This window comes from Salvia splendens, chromosome 11, assembly GCF_004379255.2.
Source record: "Salvia splendens isolate huo1 chromosome 11, SspV2, whole genome shotgun sequence".
Lineage (NCBI taxonomy): Eukaryota > Viridiplantae > Streptophyta > Magnoliopsida > Lamiales > Lamiaceae > Salvia > Salvia splendens.
Window position 1 is genome coordinate 4,430,762 of NC_056042.1, and position 26,914 is coordinate 4,457,675.

Sequence of the window (26,914 nt, forward strand, 5' to 3'; positions counted from 1 at the left end):
TCGGTGAGACGACTGCCCTTGAATGTATGAAGTATTTTTGCCTGGGCGTGATTGAAATATTCAGTGATCAGTACCTTCGAAGCCCTACCCCTGAAGACTGCCAGGATCTTTTGCGGATGCACGGGGAACAACATGGGTTCTCGGGGATGTTAGGCAGCATAGATTGTATGCATTGGGAGTGGAAGAACTGTCCCGCTTCCTGGAAGAGGTTCTACACGACCGGCTACAAGGGAAAGAATCCCACGATGATCCTCGAGGCCGTAGCTGATTACCGGCTGCGGATTTGGCATGCGTATTTTGGGACAACCGATTCGAACAACGACCTCAACGTCCTCAACTCGTCGCCACTTTTTAACGAGCAGTGCCAGGGTGTCGGTCCGGCCATCAGTTTTGTCGCCAACGGCAACCGGCATGATATGGGCTACTACTTGGCGGATGGGATATACCATAGGTGGCCCGTCTTTGTGAAGACGATCCGATACGCATCAGATGAGAGGAAGGCCTACTTTGCGGCACGACAGGAGTCGGCGCGCAAGGACATGGAGCGCGCATTTGGTGTGCTCCAGTCTCGATGGGCGGCAGTTAGGGGTCCAACGCGTTTGTGGCATGTCGACTGCATTGCTGATATAATGTACGCATGTATTATCATGCACAACATGATTGTCGAAGATGAAGGTGTACAACTGTCTAGTTGGACCAACGACGATAATGAAGCCGGTCCAAGCCACGGCGTGGCCACCCCCAACGTACGGAGTGGGGTACCTCACGATGAAGCCGGCCGCCTCCAAGCACATGCCAACATGCGCCAAACAGAGGCTCATATTCGACTCCAAAGGATTTAATTGAAGTGTTATGGGCGCGGAGGACTGCACGACGTTAGTTTTTTTTATTATGTAGTTTTTTTTAATTAATGTACTTTTTTTTAATTATGTACTTTTTTTAATTATGTACTTTTTTTAATTAATGTACTTTTTAAATTTTAATAATATTATTGAATTTTCTCGTATCTGTGTCGTAAATTTAATTCCGTATTTTGTGTTATTGTTAATTATTTGTTTTATATAATTTTGAGTGATGTCGCTAGGCTATGGCTGGGCTATTTGCTTGTTTTGATGATGTGGCAGGAGGATTTTTAGTGTTGATGATGTGGCAGGAGGAGTTAGTGGCTAGGCTATGGCTGGGCTATTGCTGGGTTATTCCTATTGTGGATGACCTAAGATTAGGGTTAAAATTTATAATCCAAAAAAAATTAAACCCGAATGACCTAAACCACATAACTGCTACTCGATAAGATTGGCCCGAAACCAACACTAGCAAGCGAGCACCATAGATAGGGTTGACCTGAAATGAGGGAACTCTAATTACTATTTAATTTCAACTTTTTTATTATTTTTTCAAAAATTTAAAAGTTAGTTATTAGTATTTTTTTTCAAATGCACATACAAATATATTTCAATTCATTATTTAAAAAGTAGAGTACTACTACATATTACTTATTATTTTTTTACACTGATCATAAAAATAATTATATGTATATATACTATCTCCGTTTCGATAAATGTAAAACATTTGTTTTATGATACACGATTTTATATAATGTTATTTTATGAGTTAAGTAGACATAGTATGGAAGATAATAAGGTAAAGAGGATGTTGTTTCCATTTTAGGAAACATGTTACTTTTAGTGGAACAACACAAAATGAAAACGTGTCACTTTTAGTTTTAATGTGACGGAAGAAAAATAATAATTAATATTGAAAAAATATATTTCAGTGTCTCTGTTGAGTTGAAATAACACTAATTTCTATTTGTATTCATTTATTACAAATATAAAATTATCAATAGAACCATATTAGTTAAAAATTACAATTTTTATTTGAGGCCGATTGTCCGGACAAGTTAGCTTGGAACCTAAAAGTTGGGTTAAGATATAAACCGAAAAGATTACAATTCAAAATAGCCAGTACCCTAATAATTTGAATAGGTTGGCCTGATTGACACCCCATGTAAGCCTTATTATCCAATCATTTTTTTCAATTTTTTATTTACTAATTTTACGAAGTTAGTGATGTTTCCAATTTCTCTATTTTTGTAAGACTGATCAAGTATATTGTATATATTAGATGGCACATGATATGTTATTATGAAACGGTACTTGTGGGCCAAATGAACTATTTGAACCCAACTAACGTGATTACCAATATAACATTCAAAAGTATAAGTAAAACTCAAGAATGACATCATGGAGAACCACAAACTATAATACGTGTATTAAAGCCTGATTAATGAAGATTAGTAATAACAAAAAGATGGTAATGACAGACAGAGCAATGGCATTATTTTAAAGACACAAAAGGAGTAGAGTTGTTGCTGTCAGCATGAAGTGTTGTTGTGTGAGAGATTAGATTTTCTTTTTTGTTTGCAAAGTGGGTCAGAGATAGGGTATTGCAATACTAGGAATCAAGGAAATTGATATGAGTTAATGATGTATTAATACGTATTGTGAAGGAAAGTAATTTGATAAATTTTGGTCAAAATTTGATACTTTCCTCAAATTTAAAATTTGGCCGGAAAATCTTAAACTTAGTATAGTGAATTTTACAAGATGTGAAATTTCGGCGAAAATTGAACATTTTAAACTCATTAACACAATACAACATGATTTACACCCATTACAAGAGATCTTATTTCTTATATTGACTTGTTTGTCCATCTACATAATCCGATATATCATGTCAAATTTAATTTAAGAAAGTCGTTATAAGGCTAATCAGTATAAATTCTATCAAATTTTAACTAAAATGTATAATTTGAAAATCCTGTACCCGATTAACAAAATTTTGACACTTTTGGTATTAACTAGAGAACTGTATTTTGATATTAAGGCATCATCTTTGTCATGAAAGTTGCAAAGAAATCTAAAAAAATAATACTCCAAGTTAGAATATAACACTTGTCATTTTTATTGATATTAATTATGGCATCGTCTTTGTCACGAAAGTTGCGGACAAGTCTAGAAAATGGAGGATAACGAATTAAAATATTACACTTGTCATTTTATTGACTATAGATTTGAAATAAATTAAGCAAGACATTATATATCTTGATCAACGCCGTTTTACTTTAACACTTCTAATTCACTAGAGGATACAGTGTTCCTTCAAATGGCAAGAAATGCCTTCAATTCTAGGCTTAATACAGTGTTCAAGTTTCAAGATTTTATGCACTGTTCCAATATGTTATATGCACAAAACAAATCAGGAAATTTGGGCGGTTTTTAAATTCTGCCTCATTCAATGCACCGATAAATGAACACAAAATCCCAAATATACCCCTTTGACAAAATTCTCACACCCCAAAATGAGCTTATTACCCACTCCCCCATTTCTCATTTCCCCAAAATCGACGGAGAATCATAGGAGCCCTAAATTCCTCACTACCCGCTTCTCCAACACCAGTAACGTGCCTGATCTCGCTACGGTAAAGATTTTTAGCTCATATCTGTCGACTAATTGAGCACTCCCTAATACGTATTCTGATCTTATTGATCTGAAGCAGTCAATCAACGGTAGTGAGTGAGGTTTGTTCAGCAATTGGGTTTCAATACCGGATGAGCATAATCTTCTACAATTTCGTGAGCAAAGCGCAAGAAGGGACTACACACTTGTTACTCTAACGGCTCAGATTCATCAGACAAGCTCAGCGGCAGTCCGCCTCGTCTCATCTCCAGAAGCGAATTTGCATCACCTATCTTTCGAAGCGAGCTTTGACTGACTTAATCCCCAGGTAAAAAGCATGGCCTAATTGCATTTCTATGCCGTGTGCAAATTTGAAAAGATGTTTCATTGTATCTTTACTTGCAACTGTTTTCCGTCAAGCCCAAATTTTTGGGGGTTTTCGATCATAAGAATATTATTTATCACTTTGTGTGTAGTATCTGTATCTGTCTTTACGTTGCTCAGTTGTTTGAAAATGATGAAGCTTGTTACATTGTGTGTAATGTTGATTATACCCTGCTCGGTATAGTTGTTATTTAGTCGACCAACGCAAAAATAATTATGCCAACACGTCATACAAATCACGCCCGCTTGTGCCTGATGCTCGAGAATATTATGTTGCTATATCGAGGTGTGGAATAAGATATTGAAGGTAGCATACTAGGTGTCTGTGAAGTCTTTTTTTTAGGATGTGATACATGTGCAGTGAGCATTACTGATTTTTTTCCTACTGCAGATCAATGCCTTCGCAGGGGCATACTACTACAATGATGAACCAATATACTCGCAGCTGGCATGTTTTGTTCGGCATGGACGATGTTAAGGTGGAGGGCGTGAAGGAAATCGTAGTCATCTCGAACAACACCGAAGAAATTCCAGATCATGAAATCATGATCAGCCAAAACGGCGACAACGAGGAAGAGGTGAACTCTCCCGCTGTGTTCCCGCGTCCACGAGTTCGTCGCAAGCTGTTCCCCGAAAGCTTAGAGGCAAATGACCGCGAGTCGAGTACTAAGCCAGGTATATACTTCATCGACCTTACGTCTGATGGTCAGTTGAGAACACGGGTTGAGAAGGGGAGAGACTTGCCAAAACCACCCTTGTTGGCAAAGGATGGGGCAGGGGTGTCGACTTTCTCACCCCTGCCAAGTTCTTGCGCCTCTAACTCACCGTTTGGGTGGAACCTTGATGTTCGAAAATGAACGTCGTGGGGCGGTGTTTGGGCAGTGCAAGTCCAAGAAATAGTCCACGAAAGTATTCACTGTGTTATATATATAATATATGGTGTCTACTTGTCTAACTTATAATGTAGCTTGTGATGGCATGTCACGACCGCCCATACTAGGGGTGTTACAAACGAGGCGATCGTGACCAAGGACAAACATTAAGAATAGCATTTAAGGATTTCAGTTCATAATAAGGACTCCATTAGCTTAAAAGAATAGTAATTTAGTTCAAAAATATAGCAGTGGAAATAAGGTTTCAAAGAGAGTCAAGGATGACGCCTGTGTATGAAGACACAACGCATCCATATTCCCTATGCCGACTCAACATCCACCGCAACATCCCGCTCAACCTGCACATAGGGAAAACACATGCAGGGCTGAGTACTTGTTGTACTCAATGGGCTCATGCCGAAAACTTTTCATAAAAAACAGTTATGTCATCCATACCAGTGATCTCGAGTTTTATGTGTAGTTAAGAAATATCACGAGATCACAAAAATATTTCAAAGTCTGGCCAGACAATCAATCTCCCCACTTTCTCATCAATCATTCAATCACATTCTCTTTCCATAGTGCGACGAAAGTGTGGCCACACTATTCGCCCACGAGACCGGCCGACTAGCAAGGACGGCTCACGATCCCACTTGTGTACACAGCCTGATAGGGTTTGCGGCCCTACTCAGACCCGAATTCGTTTCATTCATTCATTACAGCCATATAGCCTAACGGAGCAAGCTCAGACGAACTAGGCATCAGTCAACAATCTCATAAACAAAACATCATGGCATGACATAACACTTTAAACCACCCTTATTTCTCCATAATCATACTTTTGAAAGCGTAAAAGAGTTTAGTAAAAGAAAGCCCACCTCGTTCTCTTAGCAATTCACACCCCAACTTAGCAACTCTCGATCCTCGAGTTCACGAGTACACAACACCCTTGTCAATGACAACACAAGTCAGCCTCACACAACATCATCTTACTATGCATGTCCTATCGCTTCTCTCTCATCGTTTTCCTCAATTTCCCAAACCCAACATACGTCACAAAGGTGTAAGACACGCGTAACACATTTCAACTGATCACAAGTGATTTCAACGTTTAAACACGTTTCTTGGACATACATGCATCATATAACACTTTTAAATCTTGAAACTAGGTGTCATTTTAATAAGGCAGAAAACTGGCAGAATTGCGCGACCGTTTTGTAAAAATCACTATAAATCACCCGACTTCCGTTGGGGCTAAAACTTTACCAAAATGCAGTAGACTCATCAAATAACTTCCAGTTTAAATTTCATATCAAAATACCCCCTTTTGGTCGGTCAATTCGGAAACGTAACCTACTGGTCGAGAAAACATTTTCTGGCAGTATTGCACAGTCAACTTCAAAAATTCACCAAAAATTCATCCTTCCTCATATGATGCTAAAATTAGGTCACAACACATTAGACACATTCAAGTTCACCCAGTTAAAATTTCACACTGAAATCATATCATTTGGTCAGTCAAAACATTTATGCAACTCTCTGATCGGAACATAAAATTCTAGCAGCACTGCGCAGTTCATTTTAAAAATTCACCGTAAATTCATACGATGTCCAATAAGGCTGAAATTTTCACAAGACTCAGAAGACACTTCAAATTTTCATCTAGTTCAAGAATCACATCAAACGGAGGTCATTTGGTCGGTCAAACAGATTTCGAAACATTCTGGCCGAGAACACATGTTACTGGCAGAATTGCGCAGTCGACTTCAAACATTTTTCAAAAATTCATTTTTCGACAGAAAGGGCTGAAATTTATACGAGACACATAAATCACCTTGAAATCTACTCAGTAAAATTTTCGTATCAAAATTCGACTGTTTGGTCATTCAAATACACGTCGGAATCCACTGTCCGAACACCACAAATTTCATACTCAAAATTTCGAAATTTGAGTTTCTTCCACAATCATCCAAACAAAATTTTCTCATGCTTATAACACACAATCATGCTTGATAAGACTCTCTTAACATGTTTGCACATAAACTTAGATCATTTACCAAGGATTCAAATCAAACTTCACACAACTTAATCAACAATCGCATAACTATCAAAGTTCTCAAGCAAACTCGCTTTCCCACCGATTAACTTTGCGATCTATGATTCCTACACCCTCTATATGCATGTAGGATTCAAGAATAAAATTTCAATGAAGGAGATGAGAAGAAAATCTTAGTTATACCTTCTTGAATCAAGAAAACGAACGGTAGAAACAAACGTTGACACGATTCGTCCCTCTCCCTTCACCGCTGCCGCCGCTGCCACGAATCCGCCATCGCGGATCCGCCGCCATCGGCTCCTCCTCTCTCTTCTCTCTCTCGGATTCTCGATTGCGAAAGAAATGAAATGAAATGAAAGGAGGTTGTATTTATAGAAATTTTTTTTCATAAAAGACAAAAATTCACGTCTTTTCGTTTCGATGTGACGCGTAATTAATGCGGCATTGAAAAACGTGCCTGATGCGACGTGGTTCTTATCCACTTGGAAAACATGCCTGATGTGACGCGGTTCTTATCCAACTTTTCGTCTCGATTTATTGTCGAAAGTGTAATTGATACGTGGTTTATTCTTTCGTGTAGGTAACGATTTAGCGGGTCGTTACATTCTACCCACCTTAACAGAAATTTCGTCCCGAAATTTGATCGTCTTACATAAACAACTCGGGGTACTTTTCTTTAATTCCATCTTCTAACTCCCACGTGGCTTCCTTGGAACCATGGTGTTTCCAACACTTTCACGAATGCTATCGACTTGTTTCGCAACTCTTGTATCTTCCGATCTAGGATTGCCTCTGGCCTTTCCTCGTAGCTCATGTCGGGGTTTAGGATCACTTCTTCTTGACGAATCACATGCTTGGGGTCAAACACGTACTTGCGCAACTGCGACACTTGGAACATGTTGTGCACATTCCCAAAACTGGGAGGTAACGCCAAACGATACGCTACAGGACCTACTTCATCGATAAACTCATACGGTCCTACCAAGCGCGATTTCAACTTGCCCTTCATTCCAAACCTCACAACTTCTTTCGTCGGGGATACTTTCAAGAACACTTTATCACCAACGTCGAATTTGATTTCCGTTCGACGCACGTCAGCATACGACTTTTGCCTATCTTGAGCTTCCTTGATCCTTGCGCGGATTTGATGCACAATTTCGGTCATTTCCTTTATAGCGTTGGGTCTTAACATCTTCCTCTCGCCAACTTCATCCCAATATAGTGGGGATTGACACTTCCTGCCATATAAAGCTTCATACGGAGCCATATCGATCGTCGCTTGGTAGTTATTGTTGTAGGCGAATTCAACCAACAGCAGAACAGTTTCTCAACTTTCCCCTCAATTTAAGACAACGGCTCGTAGCATCTCCTCAAGCGTTTGAATCGTCCTCTCTGACTGTCCATCCGATTGCGGGTGATAAGCAGTTCTGAAGTTCAATTGTGTGCCCAAATCTCGTTGCAAACTCATCCAAAACTTTGATGTGAACTTCGTATCGCGGTCGAACACAAAAGTCTTTGGCACTGCATGCAAACGTACAATCTCACTCACGTAGATCTTAGCTAATTTGTCCGATCCATAGGTAATCTTTAATCGGTAAGAAGTGCGCGCTTTTAATCAGTCGATCGATAATCACCCAAATCGCAGTGTTGCCCTTCTGTGACTTTGGCAAACCTGTCACGAAATCCATAGCTAGATGCTCTCACTTCCATTCGGAAATTTTGAGTGGTTGCAACTTCTCATATGGCCACTGGTGTAAGGCCTTCACTTGTTGGCACGCTGGACATCGTTCCACATGTGAAGCTACGTCTCCTTTCATCCCACTCCACCAAAAACGTTGCTTCAAATCTCGATACATCTTCGTACTTCCGGGGTGAGCAGTATAAGGCGTATCGTGCGCTTCACTTATAATCTCATCTTTTAGCGCCTCATCGCTCGGCACACACAATCGTCCATCGTACGTCAAAACATTATCCGCCTCATCATGATAATGATCGAGCTTCTCGGCTCTCACCTTCACACGTAATTCTTCCAACTTCTCATCACGTCGTTGGGCTTCTATGAGCTTGGTTCTCCAGTCTGGCTCGATCACTAGCGTCGTTATTCTTCCTCCTACTGTCTCGGGCTCTTTTACTATTTCCAATCTCATTCTATCGAATTCGCGAATCAACGCTTCCTCTTGCGTTAGGACATAAGCAAATTGCGGTTGGTTCTTCCTACTCAAAGCATCGGCTACTGCGTTCGCCTTGCCCGGATGATAGTGAATACCACAGTCATAGTCTTTCACGACTTCTAACCAACGTCATTGTCGCATGTTTAGCTCCTTCTGCTCGAGTACTTGAGACTCTTATGATCCGTATAAATCTCACATCACACTCCATAGAGATGGTGTCTCCAAATTTTCAGTGCGTGCACTACTGCTGCTAGTTCCAAATCATGAGTCGGAAAATTCAGCTCATTCGGTCTCAACTGTCGGGAAGCATATGCTATCACCTTCCCATCTGGCATTAACAATCATCCAAGTCCTACTTTTGATGCATCAGTATAGACGACGAAGTCCTTGTCGGCTGCCGGCACCGCTAGAACAGGTAATGTGGTCAACTTTTCTTTTAACAGTTGGAAACTCGCCTCGTATTCCGGCGTCCAAACCACTTTGATTCCTTTCTTCGAAAATTGTGTTATTGGTCTCGCGATTTTAGAGAATCCCTCTATGAAGCATCGGTAGTATCCCGCCAATCCCAAAAAAAACTGCGGATTTCACTCGGCGTTTTCTGCGATTTCCAATTTTGCACAGTCTCAGCCTTTGCGGGGTCTACTTGAATCTCATTTGCCGTCACGATATGACCAAGAAAGTTCACTCGAGTCAACTAAAATTCACACTTACTAAACTTGGCATCAAGCTTCTCCCTTCGTAACGTTTCCAACACAGTTTGCAGATGCCCTCCATGTTCCTCCTCGTTCTTCGAGCATACTAAAACATCATCGATGAAGACTAACACGAACTTGTCAAGATACTCATGGAAAACTCGGTTCATCCAGTCCATGAAGACGGCCGGGGCGTTGGTCAGCCTAAATGGCATCACTACGAATTCATAATGGCCATAACGAGTGCGAAAAGCAGTCTTAAGTACATCCTCTCGTCGGACCTTTAGTTGATGATATCCCGACCTCAAGTCCATTTTTGAAAATATGTCCGCTCCTCGAAGTTGGTCAAACAAATCATAAATCCTCGGCAGTGGGTACTTATTCTTCAAGGTCATCTTGTTGAGTTCACGATAGTCGATGCACATCCTCATCGTTCCATCCTTTTTTTTCTTTACGAACAACACCGGCGCTCCCCACGGTGTCACACTAGGTCGGATAAAACCCAAGTCTAACAATTCTTGCAACTAAATCTTCAACTCTGCCAACTCTTTAGGGGCCATTCGATATGGCGCCTTCGATACTGGCGCAGATCCTGGTTCCAAATCAATAGTGAACTCTAATTGTATGTCGGTTGGCGGTCCAGGCAAAGCTTCTGGAAAACACATCAAGAAAATCTCGTACTACTGACACTTCTTCCACTCTCAATTCCTTTCTTTCCTCTCCGTTCAAGTACACAAGATACGCCGGACGCCCTTTCCTTATCATCATGGTTGCTCGCAATGCGGAGATTATAGAGGTTTGTCGATTTAAAGAAATCCCTTACAAAAATAGTCCGCTCGTCGCCAGGGGTTTGAAAAGAAATTTACCTCTAGCTGGTGCATCACTTTTACGCATGTCTGAGTATAGACACTTAATTCCCCGTGTGCATTCGAAAAGCTCAACCCCACCTTTTTTCTCCAAGTCTAGTATCAAGAACTCGAAAATTGATCAAGCAGTCTTACTTGGATATGAACTGAATTCAAAATTGTAGCAACACTGCTGAATGTGTCTTAATCAGAAAGGTTGCAGAATTAATCAAGAAACATGAACAACACTTCTAGTTCGACTCTTTTAGATCTCATCACCAACTTGCAGAAATTGGTTTGAAAAAATATGGCAGGGTCTAAGTTTCATTGATTTTGATCATGTTCATTCTGGAAATTAAGGTTTCAAATAAACTCATAAAGGTTGAGACTTTACTTCTGACGAGAGCTCGAAAGAATATGAGATAGGCCTTGAAAACAGGATGAAACTGAATCAGGTCTCAAATTCCATAGTAGGCTGCCAAATAAGATATTTCAATTGTCAAATCAAATTTGCAAAATTTTGGCATCAATGAATGATGGTTCAAACATGTCATGACATGAGATGATCAATCGTGGGAGGATTTAGAAGCATAGACAAATGTCATGAGGTAGCACTGATCATGGTTCGACGACATCATGTTACTGAATAATGATGTCACATCAATGGATTCACAGGGTTGCAACCAACGTGAAGTGAACTTTTTTTAGGAAGATCGGCTAAATCAACCACGTTAAGGAAAAAGAGACACAATAGCCTTAACTTGGTGTTGCAGAAAGAAAATCGTTGAGCATAAACAATATGTGTAGTGAAACTGAGCTAAAAATTTCACTTCTGCAAGGAAGAACTTGCCGCATGTATAGTTACGAAATAAAAAGGTGTACAAAAGTTCCAAGAAGAATATTCCATCCTTTGAAGAAACATGTTTGGGAATGGGATCGTACTGAAGGTCATAACTGCAAACAACTTTTGAAATGAAGTTCAAAGGCGGAAGTTCATAAATTCAAAATATTGTCCTTACAAAAGATGAATCAAAGAAGACTACTAATCAAGATGTCCAAAAATGACGAAGGCAACCACAAATTTTCAAGAACTGAAAGTGAGTCATGACTCGATATAGGAAAAGAAATAACGTGCAATAATTGCGAATTGTGAGTCAACCAAGGTCGTAATTAGACAAAGGCTCACCGTTAATTGAAATATTCCAAAAAGAATTTCTTATAATCCAAGTAAGTACTGTTGATTAAAATCATTCATTCTAGCTACGAGGGTCACGCTCTCACGTTCATCTTTCTGAGGCCGAACATGGTAACATCGTTCTACGAAACTGTTGATTCCAAGTTAAGATTCATCGTGTCGTTACAACTAATAACAGTATTCGAAAGTCATATCTTCATATATTCCTTGCACGTGATAATCGTCATTTTCTTAAAGCGTTGTAGTTATACTCGCGCTCTCAACATGATATAACGGCCGTTTTCGCCGCATAGCCACTTTTGACCGAAGATCGGATTTATCTACTAGATCGCAGGTATGATCTCTACATCCGTTGTAGGATTACATCATTTCGCGTCTCTTCTTGCCTCGAACATTTCTCGTTTGGAACATCTCTTCAATTTGCACTTCTTCTTTTCTTAAACTCTTTATCATATGCTACGTCTTTTCGCATTCTCCTTGTTCTCGTCATTCAGGGAAAAACAATTTTGAATTTGTAATCATTCGAAAAGTTCGAGTTCACACCACATATTTCCATTTGTCCTATCACTCGGAAAAGTGATATTGCAGTTGTCAACAACTAAATTCGATATCATTCAATCTAACATACTTCTTAGGCACTCTATGTTCGCATACTAAGTTCATAGCGTCATATTTCGCTCCCCCAACAATTTCATAATATACCTCATACTTCAACGTCAATAGACCATTAATTAATACGCGTTTCACACATTAAGCTTGCTCCATTAGTTCGCGTCATTCCAAGAAATAGAAAAAGTTTCATGGTCCACCGGTCTCCATCCTCTATCTCGATACTCTAGTCTCATATCTCGATAATTTGGAAATTTCGCCCCACTTTTCATTCTCGTTCGTTTTCATTGCTCGGGAAAGCAATAGGTGAGTTTTCAAATTAGAACTACGGTCCGCGTGGTCAACTAGGTCTACATCTTCGGCACTCTAAGTTCACAACACGTTTCATCATCTCGTAGATAGCAAAATATCACAACAAGTACTATAACACACGACATTTTCACATCTCAAAGCAAAACACTTTCACACTTCTCATTATCATTCAAAACTTTTGAAATAAAATTTTCTTCAGACTCTTACACTTTCCTCAAAATTTTCACATCTCACTTTCAACTTTAGAGTAAAAGTTTTGACTCAAAACTCAAAACATACTTGAACATCCATTTTCATCACTCGTATAAAACACTCCATAGAATAACGCTTCATACTTCGCACCTCATAACATATACTCCCTCCGTCCCGTGCTACTCGCACGTTTACTTTTCGGCTCGTCACAAAGTCCTTACACTATTTATAATTTAAGTTAGAATTAATGCATTTAATTAATATGTTAGTTTAAGTTAAGAGCTCTTTTATTAAGTGATGTCTCATTACACCTAAAATTCTTTTTTAATTACACAAAAAAATCAATCCCAAATTTACGGCCTAAAATGAAAAGTGCGAGTAGCATGGGACGGAGGGAGTATAACATCACACTTCCATGGCTAAATTTTCCAATCGAAAAGGATTTTTTTTTTTTTTTTTTTTACAAATCATAAACACAACATTTTCCATTGATCAATTAATTTTTTCCCAAAAGAAAGAACTAAGATGTTTTCATTTAAAGTTTTTTTTTTTTTTCAACAACCTTCCACAACATAAACATTTCTCCTCAATCAAACTCCACTAGAACAACGAGTCATTAATATTACGAAACATCATAACACATTTGTATTCCAAACAAAACACTCATGCACTTCACATATATGTTTGAAACAACATTCTTAAATTACTCATTTATTTTCAAAAAAAAAAAAAATTAACATTCTCAAAACAACTCATCAACTTTCGTCCTTCATGTAAAACACTCCATCATCCTATGTTCACATGCTCACGTCGTAGTACTTTCACACATATAAAACATACTTAGTCATCATACTAGTCTTGCTCATGCTCCATATAATCACATCATAACAATCTCATGATCAACATACCACACGTGCTTAGATCATCTTGTCAATCATGCGCATACTTCACATAATCATACTATCACAACATCGTGTTCACATATATAACACGTGCTTAAATTTTCAATGTCAATCTTACTCATATTCCACATAATCATATCATCAAAATTCAGCTTCACGTATAACATTCATTCACATGCGTACACTTGCCAAAACATCCTCATCATATCATCATCAATTTCATACATCGATCTCACATTCTTTCAACAACTAACATACCTCACTTTCTTTGGTTGAGCGTGATGCTTTGGATGTTGAGCCTTCGTGACACTTCCAGTTTAAGGTTTACCATTCTAGACTTAAGGTGAAAGAAGACTCTCGGACCAGAGCGAAAGAACGAAGCTCTGATACCACTCTGTCACGACCGCCCATACTAGGGGTGTTACAAACGAGGCGATCGTGACCAAGGACAAACATTAAGAATAGCATTTAAGGATTTCAGTTCATAATAAGGACTCCATTAGCTTAAAAGTATAGTAATTTAGTTCAAAAATATAGCAGCGGAAATAAGGTTTCAAAGAGAGTCAAGGATGACGCCTGTGTATGAAGACACAACGCATCCATATTCCCTATGCCGACTCAACATCCACCTCAACATCCCGCTCAACCTGCACATAGGGAAAACACATGCAGGGCTGAGTACTTGTTGTACTCAATGGGCTCATGCCGAAAACTTTTCATAAAAAACAGTTATGTCATCCATACCAGTGATCTCTAGTTTTATGTGTAGTTAAGAAATATCACGAGATCACAAAAATATTTCAAAGTCTGGCCAGACAATCAATCTCCCCACTTTCTCATCAATCATTCAATCACATTCTCTTTCCATAGTGCGACGAAAGTGTGGCCACACTATTCGCCCACGAGACCGGCCGACTAGCAAGGACGGCTCACGATCCCACTTGTGTACACAGCCTGATAGGGTTTGCGGCCCTACTCAGACCCGAATTCGTTTCATTCATTCATTACAGCCATATAGCCTAACGGAGCAAGCTCAGACGAACTAGGCATCAGTCAACAATCTCATAAACAAAACATCATGGCATGACATAACACTTTAAACCACCCTTATTTCTCCATAATCATACTTTTGAAAGCGTAAAAGAGTTTAGTAAAAGAAAGTCCACCTCGTTCTCTTAGCAATTCACACCCCAACTTAGCAACTCTCGATCCTCGAGTTCACGAGTACACAACACCCTTGTCAATGACAACACAAGTCAACCTCACACAACATCATCTTACTATGCATGTCCTATCGCTTCTCTCTCATCGTTTTCCTCAATTTCCCAAACCCAACATACGTCACAAAGGTGTAAGACACGCGTAACACATTTCAACTGATCACAAGTGATTTCAACGTTTAAACACGTTTCTTGGACATACATGCATCATATAACACTTTTAAATCTTGAAACTAGGTGTCATTTTAATAAGGCAGAAAACTGGCAGAATTGCGCGACCGTTTTGTAAAAATCACTATAAAATCACCCGACTTCCGTTGGGGCTAAAACTTTACCAAAATGCAGTAGACTCATCAAATAACTTCCAGTTTAAATTTCATATCAAAATACCCCCTTTTGGTCGGTCAATTCGGAAACGTAACCTACTGGTCGAGAAAACATTTTCTGGCAGAATTGCACAGTCAACTTCAAAAATTCACCAAATATTCATCCTTCCTCATATGACGCTAAAATTTGGTCACAACACATTAGACACATTCAAGTTCACCCAGTTAAAATTTCACACCGAAATCATATCATTTGGTCAGTCAAAACATTTATGCAACTCTCTGATCGGAACATAAAATTCTAGCAGCACTGCGCAGTTTATTTTAAAAATTCACCGTAAATTCATACGATGTCCAATAAGGCTGAAATATTCACAAAACTCGGAAGACACTTCAAATTTTCATCTAGTTCAAGAATCACATCAAACGGAGGTCATTTGGTCGGTCAAACAGATTTCGAAACATTCTGGCCGAGAACACACGTTACTGGCAGAATTGCGCAGTCGACTTCAAACATTTTTCAAAAATTCATTTTTCGACAGAAAGGGCTGAAATTTATACGAGACACATAAATCACCTTGAAATCTACTCAGTAAAATTTTCGTATCAAAATTCGACTGTTTGGTCATTCAAATACACGTCGGAATCCACTGTCCGAACACCACAAATTTCATACTCAAAATTTCGAAATTTGAGTTTCTTCCACAATCATCCAAACAAAATTTTCTCATGCTTATAACACACAATCATGCTTGATAAGACTCTCTTAACATGTTTGCACATAAACTTAGATCATTTACCAAGGATTCAAATCAAACTTCACACAACTTAATCAACAATCGCATAACTATCAAAGTTCTCAAGCAAACTCACTTTCCCACCGATTAACTTTGCGATCTATGATTCCTACACCCTCTATATGCATGTAGGATTCAAGAATAAAATTTCAATGAAGGAGATGAGAAGAAAATCTTAGTTATACCTTCTTGAATCAAGAAAACGAACGGTAGAAACAAACGTTGACACGATTCGTCCCTCTCCCTTCACCGCTGCCGCCGCTGCCACGAATCCGCCATCGCGGATCCGCCGCCATCGGCTCCTCCTCTCTCTTCTCTCTCTCGGATTCTCGATTGCGAAAGAAATGAAATGAAATGAAAGGAGGTTGTATTTATAGAAATTTTTTTTCATAAAAGACAAAAATTCACGTCTTTTCGTTTCGATGTGACGCGTAATTAATGCGGCGTTGAAAAACGTGCCTGATGCGACGTGGTTCTTATCCACTTGGAAAACGTGCCTGATGTGACGCGGTTCTTATCCAACTTTTCGTCTCGATTTATTGTCGAAAGTGTAATTGATACGTGGTTTATTCTTTCGTGTAGGTAACGATTTAGCGGGTCGTTACATGGCAACTATTGTATAAACTTGTAGTAATGGTATTTTGGCTGTCTAGTGTGGTATGATGTGATAGTCCTTAGCTGCAAATTTTCTTTTTCGGTACACAGATGCAGCAACGGTCAATGTAAGGCATCTAGCCTAGTGCTCAAATGTGTAATGCATTATCTTACTTTGGACTTAAACAACTATGGTTGTGGTTTGAATTTGTTCAAAGAATTTCCATAGAGTTACATAGTGTGATCCTTATACTTGTCAATTAATTATGATTAATTAATAAAACACTCAATTGAAACAAGAAACTCTTGGCAAACACGGTTATGTTGCATACATAATCCATTCATTATTTAATGGCATAAACCAAGGCTAAACCACCAAAAGTCAAGTAAAAACGGACCACACATGGCCTAATAACTACTAGTAGTATTTACATACAAGCTGCAGCAGCAGTTTCAGCAAAAGACACAAAAAGAGACATGCATTAATAAAGCATACTAATTCCCAAACACACCTGTCCTGTTAACCTTCCTTACGGTATTCATCAATGAGGCATAGAACATAGCCAAGTCGAGCATTGGCTGGCATCCCCATAAACACTTCGAGGCGCTGAGGTTTGTCGCCTAAAATGTTGCACCAAAGGTAGCGCTGGGGAAGAGTTAGGCCCTCCACCGTCCCAAGCTTTTCAAAGACGTCCTGCCTTGCTTTCCCTATGTCAAAGTCATAGCCAATTCGTGCAGAAATCATCTCCAGACGCGCGTTTGTTTCGGCATGAAGGTTCCCCAGGAACTCCATGAGAACTACATCACTTGACTCCTTCTTGCGGCTGCCAGAACTTGTTTTGTTGATCGACGCTTCTTTGCCGCCATTGCCCGAGCTAGTATCGTTCACATCAGTGTTACCAGCCACGGGACTATTTGGATCAATAAAGTCTTCAAACGAAGGGTAGTAATCGTTCTCATTGCATTGACTACCACCGGCCAGTTGGGAACGCATTTGAGTTGCGGCAGCCTCTAAATCCTCTGACCCTCTTCCAGATGCTCGGTCTTTGCCGAAGATTAACTTCCAGGTTTCCCAAAGAGGCCACGACTTCGAGCGCATAAGCTTGGCGTCTTTATCAGCCTAGGTGGTTGACAATTAAATTAGTAGCAGAAGTAGAGGATGTGGGATACATATGAAAGAAATAGCAATGACAGATGCCTAAAAAAATCTCCATACCGAAACAATTTGGTCCCATTGATCATCGGTGCAATCTATCTTATAATCACCATCTAGACTAAACCCAACCCCACTTCTCGCCAAAATGTTTCGCAAACATCCGTAACTCTTCTACCAAGATGAGATTTTAGATGTTATGTGAGGGGTACCTTTCAAGTCGCTGTTGGGAAACTCCGCACGGATTACATCTTCATATTTAGTTTGGTACCCAGCCCGGAAACCATTGTCGGATTTCCAGCCCCGTGCCACAAGTTCGAGCAGCGTTGCCGCGAGTATTTCTTCTTCCCTTTGGGTCCACATTCGACGAGAACGGTCCCCTTTGCGAAACTTCTGCCGGGAGGAGCCAACAAGCACTGATAAAAACCAACAAAACACACAAAATTCAGACATTGGAATACATATTCTACTCGAATGCCTTGCAAAACAGCTGATTCAATGTCTGTAAACTGTAAAACCGACTGTCAGATCCCAGTCTACTTGAACGATTGCTCCATGGTCGTTTCCCTTTTGCCTTATCACCTGCAATTCGCACACGTAGAGGAAGTCAGTTTTTGCATACTTTTGAAAGCTGGACATCACAAAGAAAGTTGTATACATTATGGAACTCTCGATAAATAATGTAGTATATCATATACTCCATCCGTCCCGCACTACTAGCACATTTCCTTTTGGGCACGGAGATTAAGGAATGAGTGATAGACAAAGTCAACAATTACGGCTATAGGTATAAATTGTTACTAAAAATGGAAAGAGTGCAAATAACTTGGGACGCCCAGAAAGGAAATAAGTGCAAGTAGTGCGGGACGGAGGGAGTACAAAATAGATAGATACACAAAATCCCATCGTTTAACCAAAAATAAACATCGAGCTCTCGATAAATCACCACGTCGCCCAAATATGTATCAATCGAACCTAATGCTAACAGAAGATTTGTGGGTTTTAGGAATCAGACCCAAATGCACACAACAATCATCAACCAAAACATGAGCCAATACAACGATTCAATTGAAGACCTTTTCAATAATATGGTCAAGCGCTGGATTGTGTGGTTCCTACCTCTGTTCAGCAAGAGGCTCGGTTCCATGTCTTCTTCTGGGTGAATGAATTCGTGACTATCTTCAAATGGGTGAGTGAATAAGCGTCTGCATTCCCCAATTTTATTTCATCCGAAATAATTCAAATCAGTACAATTGCCTCGCGGTAATACTTGGCGGGATGTGTCGTAATTGCCAAAAATTTTGAAAGGGCATTTTTGTCTATTTGTAAATCTGCATTAGTCAATTAATTAATAAAAAATCCGAAATATGGAGTGGACGGCCCAATTCTTGGAACTAAAACACATGAAATGACTCTCTCATCCCTGGGCCACACAGTTTTTAGTCATTTAAAATTATGGATCAGAATTTATCATGCTCTTCCCATATCTAGGACCTTGAACATGCTAAGAGTTGGAAGTCAACAAATTTAGAAATTTCGAGGTCTACTCTAAATGTTAGAGGTTTATAAGTCTATATTTATTAAACTCAAATGCATGTCAAAGTGAGAAAAATAACAAAAAAAATTAGCCAATCCTTTAGATTGTATGGCAAAAATTGTGGAATAGAAATATACTCATTGAGAACAAAATAACTAATCAATTGCTTTAAATTGTATGACAAAATTTGAGAAGTTGAGCATGAATACCACAACCAACGTTGCGTAGAGATGCATAATACTTCTCCATATGGTTTTGGATTTGAAGGTTTTCATAAGCAAAGGCGGTATTTGAAGGTTTTCATAGGCAGAAGTGAATTAGTAGATCGAAACATATTGATATGTCACATGTGTAATTTTATATTCATCCCCAATAACATGTTTCATAATTATATGAAGAAAACAACATAATATTAATTATGTCAAAAACTGATTTTTCCGTCCACTAGAGTGGAGCACGAAAATTTCTTGTTAATTCTCATAATGATGGACCAGATTAGGAATCCATGAAGGTTGGACTTGAGCCAAAATTGTTGAACTTTTACTAATTAAATCGAGCCCCAATTTAATATAAGTCCAACAAAATCTTACTATCAGTCACTACAATAAAATAATATTGACTGCACGTCCAATCTCAAATTACAAGTAATCCGGACTTTACCTCTTTAATTTATTATTTCCCGTGTTTAAGATATAAATATCCATTAATTAATTTAAGTATGCTATTTGACTTTAATTAATTAATATCTTTTTTCCAAGAGTTGTCTAGTTCAAAATCTTTATTTATTAAGTATTTTGAATAAATTCCAATCGGTCGGGTTTCTGAATAAGAAAACTTTTTCGAATACCTCTTGGGGATATTATCAAACTGGACTCACCCACCACACGACCAATAACAATACTAACACCACTAGACATTGATCTCCACTACCAAGATATCAGGATTCTTGGATTGCGAAAAATCCGCACCATTTGATAAATCAAAGTAGTGCATACTCAATATCGTATGCTCAATGTTATGTCAACAACGATTAAAAAATAACAATCACCGAAACCTCGCTTACAGTAAATAGAAAGAAAGACTTATCTCAATTGTTAGATCCTTCAATGCTATATCACACCAGTGTCTTTTATTTCATAAGGTAAGGAAACATGCAAACTGACTCTGCAACCTTTCACGATAGGTAGTCAAAGTCTATCTAGGGTGTGAAATTTTGTTTCTCTTCTACAAAGGACCTACTCCGTCACCTTCTGTGAACATCATTCACGACCAGTCTACTATGTACAAGAATAAGACTTGTTTGTTTCTTATACATTTAAATGTTTGAGAAACATCTTATAAATGCATAAGCAAACACCAATGCAATAAAATTACTTCTTCTCGTCTTGGGTTAAAAGTGGATTATAGAGTTTATTATATACAGGCAATAATGTCCGTGAAACATGCTCGAAATATGTTTTTCATTATACCAATCCTAACAATCTCCCACTTATACTCAAAATCATGCTTTCGAGTATACCCACTGCCAACACTCTATCACTTATACTCTAAGCAGGTCTCGGACCATGATACATCGAACTACCATACATTTCACCTCATGTGTAAAACATGTTGCCATATAGGCACTTTGAGAAAAAAATTATGTCAGGTTGTTCTCTGATGATATCTTGGTAACCATAATGTCTCGCTGCCCACCTATTTCTTAATTAATTTCTTACTACTTCTCTATGTGATTGCTTAGCTATTAGCTCGTGTTTCCCTCGAGTTAGACATATGACTAGAATTAATTAGCAATCCAAAATTAACACCAATTTTTAACCATTAAATTAGGAGATCTAGTGGTTTTGATATAATGACGAGTAGATTATATTTTAAATTTAAATAATTATTAAATAAAATTAAAGGGTATTAATGTCAATTCTCTCTTATTAAAAGTATCCCAAAACTTCAAACTTACGTAACTCACTCGATTTAAATTCTTTTTTCACAAAAAATATATCAATTTAAAGGTAATTTTGTAAGGATTCTAACGAGATCTCAATTGCATATGTTCTGACGACGTTCGAATGATGAAATTTGATGATTTTTATTTCAGTTTTCGTATATGTTGATAAGCAGATTTTTATCAGCAAATACATCAAAAAATCTCAACATAATGTATGTAAAATCTCAATATAATGCATGTAAAATCTCAACATAATGCATGTAAAATCTCAATAAAACTGTGTTGATATTTTCGTGTACTTGTGTTGAAATATCCATGTCATTGTGTTGATATTTGTAATACACTATGTTGATATAAAAAACACACGAAAATTATGATATGATAATAGAATGACGATCTTACCATTTTGTTGATATTTTGTCTGCTATTTATTGAAATTCATAAGATTTAACCTCATCCACTTATTTTGAAATCTAATGGTGGAGATTTAGTCTTGATTTTAGATTATGATGCTATAAGCAATAGAAGATGACCCCAAAATATAATACTCATATACATACTCAGTATAACGGTCAAAGCTATTAGGGTCCAGTTACCAAATATAATAAAAGTGAAATGAGATATTTATTGGCGAACGAACGAAAAAAGAAAAATGGAATATTTAATGGCGGACGGAGAGAGTAATTTTATTACTCTACAATGAGGGAGTAATAAATAATAAAATGTAGCCGAATTTCTTACTAGTTGTAAAAATTAAATAATCACGTACTATTTGAATTCTTAATATTATATGTCAAATTTATAACTCGATGGAAAAACCAAAATTATTAGAGGCCAATAGTATATTTATTGTCAATGTGTCCGAATAAAAACAAGTATTAGTACAGGTGTCGGCTTCTTAGTGGTCATAGTTGGCAAAACCATGTCATAGGCAATTGCTCCTCTTCCGCACGATACATACAAGCATAGATTCAGTCTTCGGTCCGTCGCCCCAGTCAATAATTCCCAGAGTTTTTGCTCGAAAACCTCGCGTTGATTTACGATCAAACGATTTACAAGGTGCGTTTTCATTCTCGGAGAGTCAGTTTCGATCACGTGGAATTTTGTAGTCCTTTCTATTTTCATATAAATCCGCGCGCACCATCAATTTCGATCGCCGTTTCTGATGGAAATTGTGCCAATTATTCATGGTTTTCAAATTTATTCAAACCGTATGTTTATCGCCACAAATTTTTTTGTCGAGTTTGGCTGGAATGGACTGTTCTTGTTAATTTGGGAAAGGAGCGATTTTTGGATTGCTCTCTACTTATCCGTTATAAGTTTGGATTTTTTTCGCGGATTGATTTTCTGGGAGTCCTGAATTTTGTTTGGATTTAGGGATTTGGCACTAAACAACGTAGGCGCATTGTTTTTAGCTGTTTGTGTTGCTGTAGATGTTGTGAATTTATCGTTAAACATTTAAATTTTAACTTAGATGTTTAGAAATATAAAAGTTGAATAAGGAATTGCTGCTTTCTGGAGATGGATCAATTTGGATATCATTTATCATGCATAACATCTGGAGATGGTAACATTATTTATAATTGAGAAATGCAACTCAGCTGGTCTAGATGATCTTGGTTCAAAATGAAACCTTGCACTGCTGAATTTTTTCGGATAGCTTATTAAACTAGTTACCTTCTGACCTTTCAGGTTCGTATTTCCTTAGTGGTTCTACTGATTTCTATATCAAACTGTACTTCAGCTTATAATAGACCTCAGCTGTGCAGAAAGATGAAGGTGGTGTTTGTAAACAAACCCGTCGAGTCTTATAATTAAATCACAAAGTAGAACATTATTTTGTGGTGGATATAATTTCACATTATTTAAGTCTAAAATCACATTTCAATGTTACCTACCTATATATAATTACGTATAGCCTGCAACTTATTCATGCTGTTAAATATGTATTGTTGAAAATGAATGTGCTCTCTCCTTATATTGGTGTGTCCCTATGTGTGTGTGTATTTCTATTTATACTGTTAAATAAAGTTATAACTGATGTTATATAATTGGGATACAGATGAGGCTTCCAGTTGCAGCAGTGGTTCTGATGGTAATGTTAGGCTGTTTTGGTGGGGCTTTTGGTATTAGATTTGTGATAGATAGAGAAGAGTGCTTCTCTCACAAGGTGGAGTATGGGAATACCGTTCATTTCTCATTTGTGGTGATTAAATCCGAGGGGTCATGGCATTATAATGAAGATGGCGTAGACCTTGTGGTAAGTCTCTTGTTTAACCCCTGGTCCTATTAATCCATTAATACACTGGTGTCAGAAACAAATTATTCTGAAGTTTTTCTTCCTCTTTAGTTGAAATGAACATTCATGATGTGAACCTAGTATGCTTCTGAGGGTATCCTTTATTTAATATGCTTCCTTTTTTTTGCATGCCACTTGAAGGGTTTAACTTGATGTTTTACTGGGAGGGGATGCTAATCAAGATCTCACTTGAGTAAATTTTTGTACTACTCCACTTTTTTTAAGAAGAATTTTCAACTGTGAATTGATGTATGTAAAACACTTTTTTTGGTAATACCTTCGCCCTTTGACAATCTATTTCTTTCTTCCTTTTCCAACCTACTTTTTTCTTTATTAATAAAAACGAGGGATAGGTCACATGCGTAATGCATTTTCTCACCAACATACAACATTTTCCTATAGATCTTCTAAAACTCAATTTTGCTATTGTCATCATATTAAGTAAAAGTGGATTTATACTTGATAAGTTTCTATCCCACAATTGGCTGCAAGAGATCTGTCATCAGGTGTGTATTTGTATGCTTATAAAAATGTAAATATACCTCCAACTACTTACAGTGTTAATGATTATTAAGATGAACAATTGTCCTGTTTAAGAGTAGCAGCAGAATTTGTAGCCACTGAGGCGAATATTTAGGAGCTATATACTAAGTGTTGCTTGAAACTGGGTGCTTCTAAACTCTCTTTTCTTATTATTTTCTTATTATGTGCTTCACATTATGAGATTGACCTGACGGATATTGCAAAATCATTAGGTTAAGGGACCAAATGCCGAACAGGTCCATGACATCCGAGACAAGACAAGTGACAAGCATGAGTTTGTGGCTTTCCAGCAAGGAGTTTACCGGTTCTGTTTCACTAATAAGTCCCCGTATCATGAAACCTTAGACTTTGATGTGCATGCTGGTCATTTCTTGTACCACGACGAGCATGCTAAAGACGGTGATTATAACTCTCTCTCTCTCTCTCACTATGTCTATCTCTCTCTTGTTTTATTGGCATGGACTGTTTAAAATATTTAATAATTCAGGTGCATAAATATGTTGGACATGTGCAGAGCATTTCAAACCTCTTTTTGAGCATATTGGGAAGCTAGAGGAAGCTTTGTACAATATTCAGTTCGAGCAGCATTGGCTAGAGGCTCAAACTGATCGTCAGGCTATAGGTAATTTGGTCACATTGAGGCTATTTTTGGGGAAACGCTTACAATTTATACTGTTTTTCTTGTTCATATGGAATACATCTGTTGTTGAGGGATGCAGACGGCTGTTTATATCTACTTCATTTATTCGTTCATATTGGCTATGTATGCAGAGGAAGCCTGTATGACTATTGATTTGTTTGGTTTTCAGTGAATGAGAAGATGAGCAAAGGAGCGATTCACAAAGCCTTACTCGAATCAGCTGCTCTGGTTTTAGCCAGCGGTTTGCAAATCTTCATTTTGCAGCGTTTATTTGAGAGAAAGCTTGGATTATCAAGAGTCTGATCTTGTACTTTTACTAGTGTGCAAAATTGTGGAATTTTTAAGCTCATTATCTTATTCTCACAGTATCACATATACTTAGCTACACCCTTTTTCGGAATTAATTATTCTGATGTATTCTATTTTTTGGTGGAACAGTAAAGGCAAGAGCATTCTCTATCTCTGAATTTACAAAATCTAAATAAATGAAAAATGCTTGTAGAATACTACTCCATGATAGGCTTTAACACATCTAAGGTGGCTTCAAATAATCTAATATATTTATTACACTATTTTCTCAATTTTATCTATTTCATCCACCAAATTAAAATTTCATAAAGGCCTATGCATCAATTGACTAGAAATACATATTATAATCGGAAAAAAGCAAAATATGGGCAATTAGGTATAGGTATCGGATGCTTTGTTCCTGCTGGGGATTTAGAGCATCCACAACCGTGCTCTTGCCAGCGGCACGGTTGTGGGCCCGACCCCACTTTTTCTGCTTGCTCTCTGGCAAGAGCACAACACCCACAGCTGTGCTCTTCCGCAAGGACGAGAACAATTAATTTAAAATTCAATTAAACTATAATATTTCAATAATACTAAAATTCATTAAAAAAGTAAATAATATTACAAATGACAAATAAAATAAAAACGACATAATTAAAATCCTAAAAAATTAAAAATTACATAATTAAAATACTAAAAATTAAAAAAACCACTACGCGTTGCCGAATTTCGTCCACATGTGTTTGATTAGGTCTTCTTGTAGTTGATTGTGGATTCGGGTATCGCGCATTGTGTGCCTTGTCTCGATTCTTTGGCCGACCGTCGTATGCTCGCCTCGGCGTGGGGGAGACATCGCTGTTGAGCTTCCGGCTTCGTCCTCGTCGTAGAAGCTAGCCGCCCTCGGCCCTTCGTCGGCTATAATCATGTTGTGTAAGATAATACACGTGAACATGACGTCGGCTATAATCATGTTGTGTAAGATAATACGCATGAACAAGCGCTTTGACATGCGAAAACGGCGCCTGAAGTAATCTGCCGGAAACCGCGGCTGGTCGGCAAAGTAGTCGGCAACGAGCCTTTCGTGGGCTCCCTCCCGGTCACGATGAATGTAGCGCCGATTTGATCTGGTTCGTTGAGGAGGAGGAGCGGGGGTATTCGCCGCGACATATGCTTCGTAAGCGGCACGATGTTGTTCGTAGTATTCTTGTTCTTCACGTTCCGCTTCCGCCATAATATGAGTGAAATCCATTTGAGGTTTTGAATGAGGGATGAATGTGTTGATAGTTTGTATGAGAATTAAAAATGAGAGATGAATGGGAGATGAATTGATGTGATAAATGGATGATGAATGTGTGTATTTATAGATGATTTTGGGGGAAAAAAATAAAAAAAAATCAAAAAAATTCAGAAAAAATGGGAAAAAAACAGCCATATTTTTGGGATTTGGGAAAAATTTTTTTTAATCATTTTATATAATTTAAAAATGATTTTTAAAATAAAAAAAAATAATTCAAAGGCGGCGGCGGTCCTCGTCCTCGCCGGTGGCACGGACGGCTGCCTTCACTCCCACCACCGTTGTGGATGCTCTTAATACTTAAGATAGTGGTGACTAGAAGACAAAATAATATTATTCCTAATATTATACCAATAAAATATGTGAGAAATATAAAAATTGAGAAAACAAAGAACACCTGCTAGTAGAGTTTGTCTCCCTATAGCTTTGGATTTATGCATTTCTTTATACTCCCTTTACCCACAAGAATATATTATACTAATTCTTTAGTCTGTTTCAAAAAAAATATACATTTTTTAAATTTGTAAACTCTTTTATCTCTAATAAGGCATGATTCATTCTCCACTATCAATACTTTAATTATTTT

At 38.0% G+C, this 26,914-nt stretch overlaps 3 protein-coding genes across 6 annotated transcripts in view; 2 read left to right on the plus strand and 1 right to left on the minus strand.

Moving 5' to 3' along the window:
• LOC121756375 (peptidyl-prolyl cis-trans isomerase FKBP16-1, chloroplastic-like) overlaps window positions 1-26,914 on the plus strand; it is a 542,442-nt gene that overhangs the window by 78,564 nt on the left and 436,964 nt on the right. The window lies entirely within an intron of this gene.
• LOC121756382 lies at window positions 16,951-18,946 on the minus strand. Of its 2 annotated transcripts, none has more exons than XM_042151929.1 (3): window positions 18,899-18,946; window positions 17,843-18,195; window positions 16,951-17,746 (listed from the first exon to the last, which is right to left on the minus strand). In XM_042151929.1, the coding sequence occupies exon 3, from the start codon at window positions 17,723-17,725 to the stop codon at window positions 17,147-17,149; it is 579 nt and encodes a 192-aa protein (XP_042007863.1). In that variant the 5' UTR covers window positions 17,726-17,746; window positions 17,843-18,195; window positions 18,899-18,946; the 3' UTR covers window positions 16,951-17,146. The 2 variants fall into 2 exon arrangements, with proteins under 2 accessions (XP_042007863.1, XP_042007865.1); XM_042151931.1 differs by lacking the exon at window positions 18,899-18,946 and adding an exon at window positions 18,298-18,313.
• LOC121756374 (transmembrane emp24 domain-containing protein p24beta2-like) lies at window positions 22,163-25,202 on the plus strand. Of its 2 annotated transcripts, XM_042151907.1 has the most exons (6): window positions 22,434-22,472; window positions 22,954-23,040; window positions 23,324-23,521; window positions 24,316-24,502; window positions 24,618-24,725; window positions 24,913-25,202. In XM_042151907.1, exons 1-6 carry the CDS (start codon window positions 22,449-22,451, stop codon window positions 25,044-25,046), a joined length of 738 nt encoding a protein of 245 aa, XP_042007841.1. In that variant the 5' UTR covers window positions 22,434-22,448; the 3' UTR covers window positions 25,047-25,202. The 2 variants fall into 2 exon arrangements, with proteins under 2 accessions (XP_042007842.1, XP_042007841.1); XM_042151908.1 differs by lacking the exons at window positions 22,434-22,472; window positions 22,954-23,040 and adding an exon at window positions 22,163-22,320.